Source organism: Marmota monax, unplaced genomic scaffold, assembly GCF_021218885.2.
Source record: "Marmota monax isolate L192 unplaced genomic scaffold, Marmota_monax_Labrador192_F-V1.1 WCK01_AAM20220418_F8-fsc00006, whole genome shotgun sequence".
Taxonomy (NCBI): Eukaryota; Metazoa; Chordata; class Mammalia; order Rodentia; family Sciuridae; genus Marmota; species Marmota monax.
In genome coordinates, this window is record NW_026693712.1 from 12,707,771 (window position 1) to 12,720,223 (window position 12,453).

At 32.4% G+C, this 12,453-nt stretch overlaps 1 protein-coding gene across 6 annotated transcripts in view; it reads right to left on the bottom strand.

Moving 5' to 3' along the window:
• The window catches only part of Tcerg1 (transcription elongation regulator 1), a 65,242-nt gene that overhangs the window by 1,138 nt on the left and 51,651 nt on the right, over positions 1 to 12,453 (bottom strand). For 4 of the 6 annotated variants that reach the window (XM_046460102.2, XM_046460101.2, XM_046460100.2 and 1 more), the window contains 6 exons: positions 12,247 to 12,397; positions 8,543 to 8,707; positions 8,058 to 8,240; positions 3,324 to 3,503; positions 2,558 to 2,641; positions 1,134 to 1,234 (listed from right to left, as the gene is read on the bottom strand). In XM_046460102.2, coding sequence (XP_046316058.1) covers positions 1,134 to 1,234; positions 2,558 to 2,641; positions 3,324 to 3,503; positions 8,058 to 8,240; positions 8,543 to 8,707; positions 12,247 to 12,397 — 864 coding nt within the window. Of the gene's footprint in view, positions 1 to 191; positions 286 to 1,133; positions 1,235 to 2,557; positions 2,642 to 2,738; positions 2,885 to 3,323; positions 3,504 to 8,057; positions 8,241 to 8,542; positions 8,708 to 12,246; positions 12,398 to 12,453 lie in introns of those variants that run through there. The other 2 variants (XR_006855196.2, XM_046460104.1) reach the window with 2 other exon arrangements.

Below are 12,453 nucleotides of genomic sequence, written 5' to 3' on the forward strand. Positions count from 1 at the left end.
GTGTTTCCATTTTTTTTTTCATTTTTTTTTTTTAAGAAAAATTTCACTGCAGTAGTCACCTTTGTAAATCACCTCAGCAAAGACTCCAAGGAGTGAAAGGGCCTCAGAAGCTGAATTACCCTCCCACCCCTACTGGTGGTCCCTCCAGATCAGGGCTGAGGGTGGGTGGGTAAATCTTGCCCGTGCTGTACCTGTTCTGTGGATGAACAGAGGACTTCAGTCTGCGGGGCTGCCAATCCCAGCATCTTTCACAAGCTTTCACTTTCACATCTTTCACTAAATTAACTATAAAAATGTAGAAAGAAGTCTTACTTCACATCTAATTTAAAAGCCCAAGCTGATGCAAAACATTAAGGATCCTGACCAAAAAATCCAAATGACAAAATACCTAAAAACCACACCCTCAGCACTATCTATCCTCCCGTGCACATACCCTTCATTAAAATGTTTCAATTTTTCTTTTAAAGGACGAAATGCTGGAGCATGAAACAAAAAATGGTTTCCTGCATACTGATTGATAAGCAATGCAAAATTGTTTCCCTAATGGTAAATGACTGGAGTTGGGTAACTACTGGGTATGCTACACAGAAATCTTGTTTTAAAAACTCTTGATTTTATAACTTTTTAAAAATTACGTAAATGTATCCAGCAAACTGCTTTCCTCTGAGGGGAAAAAAATGTTTTTGCTAAGCTTAAGCAGAGGATTTCAGGTGTTAGAATGATCTAACGACATGGAATAGTTTTTAGAGGAGGCAAAGATAACTGATAGTGAAGTCTCTTCATGAAACACCATTCTTATAAAGTTGAGGATACTCTAAAAAAAAAGAAAAAGAAATAAAGAAAAAAAAAAAGCAGTGAAGTAAAAACAAAAGTATGTTTTAAAAACCGGATGGGTGGGTAACACAAAAAAAGAATTGACATCTGGGCCCTTTCTTCAAAAAAAAAAGGGGGGGGGGGAGGAAAAAAGTACAGTATATATGGACTCTATTTGGCTTTGGATAAAAGTTGGCATCTTCTTATTCCTAAAAATTAATAATGTCAACATGTGTGTGAATGCAAAGTATGCTTTGGCTGTTAGAGTAAAGACTAGTAAAGACAATGACTGTCGATATGAAACATTTCAATACACGCACCTATATGTTATAAATTTGGTCTCTTTCAAAAGTGTCCTAAAGTCAGCTTTAGCTGTGATGTACTTGTCTCTGATGTATTCTTCAAACTCTCTTTGTTTTTTCTGGAAAAAAAAAAAAAAAACACAAAGAAAATGAGATCATTTGGGGGTAGGGGGACTACTTCCAAAATGAACATTAATTATTCATTAAACCAGTTAATTACATGTTAACACATGTAATAAAATTAAAAAGTCAAAAAGACTATCAAATACATTCCAGGTCCTATAAAATTCACTGAAGTGTACAATTTGCAATGCATATTAAGGCAAAAAATTTTAAAAAGCAAGAATAAGAAACCATGAAGCACTACACTGCCAAGCATTTTACAAACATCTCCTTTAATATTCATAACAACCTCAAGAGTTTTGTAAAAATCTTTTTAAAAATAAAGACATGAAGGCTTAAGTGTTCATTTCCTACTGACATATCTTAAAGCACAAAGACACTAATAGGATATAATTTGATATAATTTATGTATACATCAAGTATAAGGAAACACTCAGAACTTACAAATGACTTACACTGAGCATTTAACTTTCTAGTAAAAAAGGGCCTTACTACCAATTCTAAACAGGTAAGTTAGAAACTGGGAGTGGGTTTCTAATTTAATCAGTCTACAACTCTTTCCCAGTCATGTATATTTTGTGGTCCAGCTAATGAAAATCCAACTTACTAGAGTATGAAGGGAAGAATATTAGATCTATGGGTTTTTAGATACCAGACCTAAAGAAACCAACCAGGCAAGGGAATGATGGGAAGAAAGAACACATAAAGGGTCAAGGGATAAAAATAGTGAGGAATACTTTTCTTAACATCATACACTATTTTAAACTTTAGGTGAATTTGTTTTCTATACTAGAGCCAGAGCGCATGACAAAAGGGCTCAGTTTTTATAAACTTCTGAGAGTTTTCTGTACTGCAAAGTCTCTGGAACATACAAGAACTCAGGATCTCATTGTAATGTTCTGTTAGCGTGGCTTAAAAAGTCAGGTGTTTTGATATCTTGATATCAACTGCCATGAATAGGTCTATCTAGTGGGACTTGACTGTAAAATAAAACCATAGCTTCATTAAATCTTTATGATTGCAAAACACAAGTTTACCTCTAAGAAATATAATTTAACTTTAGATAATGCCTTCTTAATATGAAAAAAAATGAATTTAAAATTCAGATTCATTTTTCATACAATTGAAACTGACTTAAAACCATCAACTTCATTTTGGTCAAGATATTAATATACTGGGGCAGATTGGAACTCCCCTCCCTGAAACTTGGCAATAAAATTATGAGTCTCTTAAAAAATAAAAAATAAACTAGTGCTGCTGATTAAGTACCCAATCAATATGTATAAACTGACAGTAAATCCCAGACAAAATCTTCTTACCCTGTCACTAGAAGAAAACTTAATACACCGAGGATCTTCTTTAATGATTTTTTTAACTTCTTTCCACGTGGATGTTAAGGTAATCTTTGAAAAGACAAGTGAATAAATAACATAAATACAATTCACTTTTATTTAGGGGGTCAAACTGCAGCACATATGGTACATAATATTACACACTGACCTGCGATCTCTTGTAATGCCCAAGCGTAACTGGACTAGTTAGGGACAGGGAAGCAGCTTTAATGCAATTTCTTTTTGTTGGCTTGCCACAAGAGTTATTTTCATGGCCATACTTTCAAGGTGGCCTAAGACAATCACCTGCAAACCCTGTATTTACATGGGCAAACATCATAACTTCTGAAGAAACCATCACCAAAAAGAGAGCAGATAAACAGGAACAAAACCTGGATAACAAAGGGTACAAACTGCCAAACAAGGGGCCATAGTACCAAATTGAAAATGGAGCAAAGAAGGAATTTACTAAATCTATAATCAGGAGGGATCACTGATCACACACAACTAAGGACAATTTGAATTAGTACAGGAGCAGTTATGAATTTGAAAACTGCAAAAAGAAGTAATTTCTAAATAGTAAGAATGCTATAACATATTCAAATGAGAAAAAAAATCAGAAGAGAGTGTCATAAAAACTATGGATTCCAGTAATAGGTCTAAAGACCATGACACTAAAGATCATATCAATGTTTTACTTTTGAAATATGGAAGATTCATCCAGATGAAAGATAGGAAAAATAGAGACTCTCACCGCAGAGGTTTCATCCAGAAGTTGCCTAAAGTGCTCCCTTTTCTTTTTGGTGAGTGCTTCAATGTGTTCATTAAAAAGCTTCTCTTTCTCCTCTCTTTCCAATAAGGATCCAGATTCCCAGCGGTGATCTTTTCGGAGGGTCCTCCGAGTATCAGACCATGACACATCTGAAGAACGTACCTAAAAACAGAGAATATATATATATATATATATATATATATATATATATATATATATATATATATATATATATATATATACACCAAATGGACTTTTCATATTTCAACAATAAGAGGCCAATTATTTAGTTGAGGAATGATAATCCATTTTAAAAAGGTAAAATCACATTCAGAAACTAAGAGGTAACAATTTCTGAAAAATATATTCCTTTAATAGATTAAAAGTGAATCTTGTGTTAAAAGGCCATTTAAATAGAACTTTTAGCAAGTTAATTAGTTCAAGACACTTGAGTACCACAAATTTAATTAACAAATAAGCAATGTGTATTGCCAATGATAAAGAAAAAAAAGCTTAGGATAACTCCTAGTTAATAAATCACTAAAAGCATACTTTAAGCCAGAATTCTTACCTCCCCACTGCTCACCTAAGCTATCAAATACATATTTAGGAATCGGGAAGGTGGGGAAAAATGATGAGACATTATCTCCCATCAAACATAATCTGTACGAACTTTAAACAGTAGTTAGGTACTAATACCTTACAAATATGTGGCATTAATTTGTATTCTTAGAATACCAAAGATCTCAAAAAAAAGCAACACAATAAATCTTGAGCTCAAATTTAGATTTATCAACTACCTACTAGAACTCTTCCAAGCATACGCAAGACATAATGGAGTCAAAAAGACAAGATAACAAAATCAATTAACTATAAAATACCATATTAACAAAATGATATGATCATCAATAGATAACAGAAAAAGCAGTGGACAAAATAACTGTCACAATAAAAACTCAACAAATTAGTTATAGAAGAAATATCTCTCAAAACAATGAAGACCTTATAAGACAAACCAAGAGCTAACATCATACCCAACCATATAAAGTTGAAAACTTTTCCTCTAAGATTAGGAACAAGACAATGTGCCCACTCTTCACCATTCCTTTTCAACTACTACATTCAGTAGAATGTCCTAGCCACAGCAATTAGGCAAGAGAAATAAAAGATATCCCAACAAGACAGGAAGAAGTAAAATTGTCTGTCTGTTGATAGTATGATCTAGATGAAGACTCCACCTAAAAACTATTAAACTGATAAAACAAATTTGGTAAAGTTGTAGGATACAAATCTACATTAAAAGTTAGTAGCATTTTCACAGACTAACAACAAACTAACAAAAAAGAAAATACTTAGGTATAAATTTAACTGAGGAAGAAGAACCTAAATACTGAAAACTATAAATGCTGATGAAAAAAATGAAGAAAACACAATAAGTTGAACAAAATCCTGTGTGCACAGATTGGAAGAATTAATATCGTCAAATGTACACACTACCCAAAGTGATCTACAGATTCAGGGCAATCCTCATCAAAATTCCAATGTTATTTTTTGCAAAAACAGTATTATTTTCAATACTTCAAATACATGAGACCACAAAAGACTCATAAGAGCTAACCAATCTTGAACAAAAAGAACAAAGCTGGAGTCATCATACTCCCTGATTTCAAGATATATTATAGAGCAACTATAACCCAAGCAACATGGTACTGGCATAATAACAGGCACATCAACCAAAGGAACAGGGCAAAAAGTCCCAGAAATAGACCCATGCATTTATAGTTAAAAGTATCAAGAACAGACAACAGGGAAAGGACAATTATTTCCAATAATTGGTACTAGTTAAAACTGAATATTCACACATGCAGAGAAATAAAAATGGATGCCAGTCTCACATCATTTATTAAAAAAAAAAACCTCAAAATTCAGAACACCTGAAACTGTTACAACTCAGAGAAGAAAACGTAGGGGAAAAGCTCTACAGCGCTGGTCCAAACAATTATTTTTTGGATATAACCCTGAAAGCACTAACAACAAAAACAAAAATAGACAAACCAATGGGATTGAATCAAACTAAAAACTTCACAGCAAAAGAAACAACAAATTAAAAAACAATGTGCAAAATGTGAAAAAATAAATGCAAACCACAGTTGGATAAATAATCCAAATATTAAGGTATTCAAGGAACTCAACAAGGAAAAAAAAAATAACCAGATTAAAAAATGGGCAAAGGACATGAACACACGTTTCTCAAAAGACATACAAATGGCCATTAGGGAACATGAAAAAATGCTCAGCATCACTAATCATTTTAAGAAATGAAAATTTAAACCACAGTGAGATATTACCTCATACCTAAGTATGACTTTTTGTGTGTGTCTACGTGTGCTAGTGATTGAACCCAGAGGTACTTTACAACTGAGCCATATACCCAGCCCTTTTTTATTTTTTATTTTGAGACAGGGTCTCCTCACTAAGTTGCTTAAGGCCTCACTTAGTTGCTTTGGCTGGCCTTGAACTTGTGATCCTCCTGCCTCAGCCTCCTAGGCTAGGATTACAGATGTGTATTACCACAAAGGCCTAAGTATGTCTTTTATCAAAAAGATGAAAGAAGTCTTTTAGTGAGAATGGGAACTTTCATACACTGTCGGTGACAATGTAAATTAGCATAGGCAGTTCCTCAGGTAACTAAAACCAAAACTACCATGAGATTCACTAATCCCCTTTCTGGGTATATATACAAAGTAACTAAAATCATCATGTTGAAGGGAGAACAACTCTCCCAAGTATTCACTGCAGCATTATAACTAAGTGTTCTTCAGTGAAGAATAAGAAATATAATATCTATGTAAATAAATATAACAGATACATGCAAATATATAAAACGCATAATGGTAATTCTGCCTTTAAAAGAAATGAAATCCTGTCATTTGTAAACCTAGAACACTGTTAAGTGAAATAAGCCAGGCAGAGAAAAGACAAAAACCATATGATCTTATTTAAACGTGGAATCTAAAAAAGTTGAACTCACAGGAGACAACAGAAAGGAGTGGTAAAGAGTGGGGAAGATAATGGGGACTTAGTGGGCAAAGGGTATAAAGTTTTAGACAGTGCAAGAATGAGTTTTGAAATCTGCACAGCAGGGTGACTTGTTAATAATACTGTATTACATATTGAAAACAACTATAAATTTGAAATGTCTCAACATAAGAAATGATTATGCAAAGTGATGGTTATGTTATTTAGCTTGATTTAACTATTCTACATTATATAAACACAGTAAGATTACAGTGTGCTCCATAAGTGTATACAAGTATGATCTGACAAATAAAAATAATATCCAATATGGGAGAGTGAAAAGATAAAAAGATAGGAAAGAAATATTTACAAATGCATATTCAGCCACTGTTTATCAAAAATCTAAATATGTGCCAGATAAATACTGTGTTTAGCACTGGAACTACAAAATGAGATGTTACTGAGTACACTTTTTTTTTTTCAAGGACAAGCACGTAAACAAATAATTACATGTAGTAAATGCTACAATGTGTATGCTAATCACAAGGATGATAAAAAGAACAATGAGATTAAATCTACCTGCCAGACAGAGAGTAGCCTCACAGAAGAGATTTGTGTGCACTCTTAAAGAATGAGAAAGTGTGTCACTGTAGGAGGAACAGTTTGAAAGCATTCTTGATGAAAGGATTGCTATAAAACAATGGTATGATGGTATGGGTCATTAGAGGACAGTTTAGCAATGTTGGAACTCAAGGAACAACTGAGGAAAGCAAAGATGATAAAGTGGGGAAAATCAAGGAAAGAACTGCATTTCATATTATGCTAAAGAGCTGCATTTGACTTGCTGTAAATACAGAGAACCTTCACCTCCTGCAAGTAATTAGGAGAAAATCAGATCTGCTTTTCGTGTGTGTGTGTGTGTGTGTGTGTGTTCTGGAGCGAAATCAGGGCCTTGTGCATGCTAGGCAAGTGTTCCATGCACAAAGATTTCTAGGATAGCAATAAAGTAGATAAACTTGAAGAAATGTTAAAGGAAGAGAGAGAAATTTCAAAACTACTGGAATTGTCCAGAACATGGAAAAAAGAAAAGTTAGAAGCAGCAAAAGAATAATAGAAAGAGTCCCATTTAAAGACAGAAAAGAAGTGCATGAATCAGGTGACAAGGAGAAGGCAAAATATAACAGAGTATATTTATACAGAACAGCAGTCTGGGGGGGACATCAATGTAGGGACAAAAAACCCTACATACCTCAACAACCCTAAGAGGTAAGGCAGAAGATTTCAAGAAAGTTTCAGGGTATCTCCTGGGGTCAGTACACCTTCAGTCCTACATCTCATACCATCTACATGTACAATAATTGATCATCACAATGATGACCCTAAATCATCAAGAAAAAAGGCCAATTATTACTATGGCAGGTAAGTGAGTAATTAAGATGGCTTTCATCAACAATTAAAAAATAGAGTTTTGAGACCAAACAATTATGAATTTTCATATATGCAAAACATCTAATTCCCAAATTTGTTAAATAACTAATTTCCCTATTCTACAGTGCTAATACCAAGTATTTGATTTTTAAAGCTTTGTAAACAACAAATTATCTCTTGTAGTCAAAGAATGTTAAATGTTCAAAATTAGGCAATATAACAGATTTCTCATATCCAGTACTTTAGAAGGGGGCGGGGGTTAACAAATACCATGTCAGACAGAAGAGCCTTGAAATTCTGGATAGCTTCTTCTCTTTTGTGTTGCTCTCGCTCTCGATCTATTTCTTTTGTTTGTTCCGAACGAGCTTTTTGAACCTCCCTTTCCCTTTCCCGAAGGCTTGCCTCAATGCGGGCTTGCCTTTCAAGTTCCTTTTCTTTTTCTGAGTCTAAATTCTGTAAAAGTAAAATTATATTATTTTTCTCACCAACTCCATCAAAATATGGTTTCATAGAATAATTAGCTTGCCAAAAAAAAAAAAAAAAACACTTGAATCTAGTTTTTAACCAGTATCATTCCCAAATCAACTACCAGATTTTTATGTTAAGAATACCAACATTTCCAACTTCCCCCACAAAACATACCGTTTAAATAGTTAAGAATTATTATTCAGTTATAATGGTACAAGTAACACAATGACACTCCACTGTCATGTATAACTTAAAAAAAAAAAAAAACAAGTAAACACAATGGTTACCTTGGCTATTTTTTCAATGTACTGTTTGAAAAGGTCTTCTCTCATTGATGAACTATCCACTGCTTTGTAGCGTGGATCGCTTTCTACTTTGTCTTTTACTTTGCTCCACCGAGACTGACTGTCCAAGTGATGATTTGATAATAGTTCAAAGAAATCTGATTTAATCTATATTTTAAAACAAGTAGTGGGATGGGAAAGAATAATACATCATGATAAAATTATCATAGCTAAATATTTACAAGTAGAAAAAATAACATTTACTTACCTTAAATATGAGAATAACAACTTTAAAAATGCATTTAGAATAGAATAAATCTTAGTAAAAGAGGATAACAGAATTGCTCCTTTATTTAAAAAATAAAAATCAATAAGCATACAGACTCTCACTTAAAAATCTGTCAAATTCAAAATAAGTTGTATTTTATAAAGAAAAAACAACGTAGAAATAAAACTTTTTTGGTTTGCTTAACTTTTGACCTCAGAATTGCCACTGTTTTCATGGAGAATATCAACAGGCTTATGAATTGACAGCAAAATAACATCAAGTTGGCAAGAACAACATCTTAAAAACTGATGAATAAATTTTTCAATTATTAAAATAGGAGAACTCACTAAGCACAAATATTAAGTCATTACAATAATGTTAAATGCCTAAAATCAAAATAGGGTAAAAATTTGTATTCTGGTAAAAAGAGCAATGTTTGTCCCTTGACATATAAGAAAATAATTTCTACATTGATCAGAATTAATCATTATCAAAAGAACTACTTTTAAATTTTCTGTACTTTTTAAGTGTTTGTCAAATACCATACTTAACTACTAAGTACCAAAGAATTAAATAATATTAATTCTTAAGACCCTACTCCAAAAATATATTTATTTTTTAAACAGGAAGAAAAAGTAAAAGCATTTATTTTTACAAACTTTTGAGGACCTAAATGTTTTAAAAATTCAATCTTATTTTAATTACTTCGTATTCCTACCACAGATATGTTCCCAGTGTAGCCAAAATCATTTCAACAAAGGATTCTGACTACGTCAAGACCCTCCCCACCATAGGGATTAAATATTTCTGCCTAAGGGAATAAGAAATTAGAAATGCAATCAGAATTTAAGATGTGTGTACAAAAAGAAATGAATCATTCCTTCTGCCTATTCCTACCCTATCAATCCCCCTTACAACCTCATTTCTCTTATTAAAGGAGGTTAAGATCCTTTCTGGAAAACATTTGTAAAGTTATAAGAAATACATCATCTACATCAGAAATATTTTTTAGAAGAGAAGAACTAATTAATTGTGGATCTCTCCACCGCTAAATTTGGCTCTTAATTCCATTTACATTAGTGAGTAATGTTCATAAACCCAATATTTCAAGACAGTTATTAAGAAAACACTCATTTGGGCTCTATCACAGTGCTTCACAAATTGTCTATGGTGAAGGACATTTTTTAAAGCAACAAATATTTTAAAGCAACAAATTTTCAGAATATACAAAAAAAAGTGTCATAAAAAAGAAAGTACTTGATAGTAGTGATATAATTTCTATTCATCTTGTCTACTTTGTATGATGAAAACAAATTCCTAGATTTGTTTAAAAACTAAGTGCAAAATTTACAACACCTATGTTAAAACACACAATTTCTAACAAACAGGAATTTTTCTAAACCAAAGAAATTCATATTAACTTAGATAACCCTATAAAGTAAGGGTTATCATATAGTTTTTAAAAATTTATCATATATGAACAAACCATAAGTAAAATTAAATTTTAACTTCCTTTCATTGGGAGAGATTATCATGGCAGGCTATAAGTGGCTTAACTGTGCAAGTTATTTGAGAGCTGTATCAATGTTATAAATTGTCATTTACCATTACTTCAAGTCAAGATCCAGATATTCTCCCTGTTTTCTTCCCTATTACAAAATTATTTAACTTATTTAGCAGGAAATTTAAAAAAGAGAAAAATACCAACTTCATTAAAAGAAGATTAATTCCATTACATGTAACATCAAACGTGATATTCTAAAATGTATTTGAACCACAACCTTACAAAACTTGCTTATAAGAAAAAAGTAAACAAATAAACTTATAATCCCAGCAGCTCAGGAGGCTGAAACAGGAGGACTGAGAGTTCAAAGCAGCCTCAGCAATTTAGCAAGGCTCTAAGCAACTCAGAGAGATAGTCTCTATTAAAAAAAAAAAAAAAACAAACAAACAAACAAAAAACACACAAAAACTTGCTACTTAAGAAAAAAGAAAAACAGATTTCACCAGAAGTCAGTTAATTTTAAGCCTTTATAGACAATATACTTCATAAGAATATAAATAATACAGTGGAAGTCATGAAAGAAAAGTCATAAAATTTCATGTATCAAATATTCTCAGAATGTGAATATAAATATACTACACTTAAACCCTTAACAATTTCTCCTTGATAGATTAGTTAGAATTGATTTTGCATTTGTTAAACTGGCTCAGATGTTTCCCTTTAGCAATTTCCTGATTTATTATTACTTTGCAATTAAAAAAAATAGATAATTTACTTATATATCATGTCTACTTAATTTCATTTTTTAAATTAACACATTCTGGGCAAAATTCTCACCATTTCACAAAGAAAAGTACTAAAAAAAAAAAAGTTAAGTACAGGAACTGAGAAGGGCTAATGTTATCATATAGAGATACCAATTCTTTCCTCACTAGGGAATCCCATAATAGTTTGCAGGTTAGATGACAACTGTCAGACTACACTGATTAGCAGGCCGCACAGCACAAAACTGTAAAGTCTACCCACTCATTATAAAACAGAATATACAAAATAGTTACAAAAAAGCATTCAGAGAAAGAAAATTAGGTTAAAAATGCAAAGAAACACATTCAACTTGCATAAAAACTATCATACACTATTAAACATTTAATTACTTGATTTTCTTTCAGGTTATTCTAGAAGTTAAATGAAACAAACTATTCATTAACATTTCTTAATATAAGCTGTAATGTTTTAACTTCCCAGAATAAGCAGTGATTTTAAATGTCAAGAATGATTAGGTTCCAGAGGTTATTTCCCCCGATTCATAAAGCACACCAGGACGCTAAGGAGAATGGCTGCATGTTTTGATGGTTCACACACCACTGGTGCTCTCTCCCCACCAATCTGCCTCCTCAGTGGTGAGTGCCTCTCTACTCCTGACATTGCTATCAAATGACATTTGGAATTTATTAATCTTTTATAACTGACCTTTACTTTTGATAAGCAATAATTTATATGTAAGATAGGTTCACTGAAAGATTAGAAAGTCACTAAAATGCTATTTTTTTAGGGGGTAAAAAAAAAAAACGATAAAGAAGTTCTTTGAAATTCAAATGTTAGAACCTATGAAGAGTTTTGAAATCTTAGCAGGCATTTAGCAGGTCCCACTGAGCAGGCAGTCCTAAAAGCCAATTCTGCACTTACCAGGCATTTTAGTGTTAATAAAATGTAAAGCAATCCTATATAGTTTAGTGCAACTACTAAAATAAGTATCATGGAAGTAAGCTGATAGCACATATACATATAAACAATTGTAAAAGATAACTTAAAAAAACAAAAAGCAAACATAGGTCCAATTATTTATGCCCATAGATGAGGTTAGAAACAGCACCAGATTAGTTCTTTCCCGTTCACATTCTCATGAACTGCACAGTGGAACTGAAACCATCTTACCTTCTCACCTCTGGTCTTCGAATCCTCTTTCTCTTTCTTCCTTGCAGCTGCCACAAATTCATTAAACAATGCTTCTCTATCTTTCATCTTTTCAATTGCTTTGAATCTTGAATCTTTAGCATGTTTGGCTGCAAATTCACTAAAAGTAACTCTGTAACAAAATGATAAGTGTGCTAACTTTGGTTGAGCTACTTCTGCGTGTAGAGA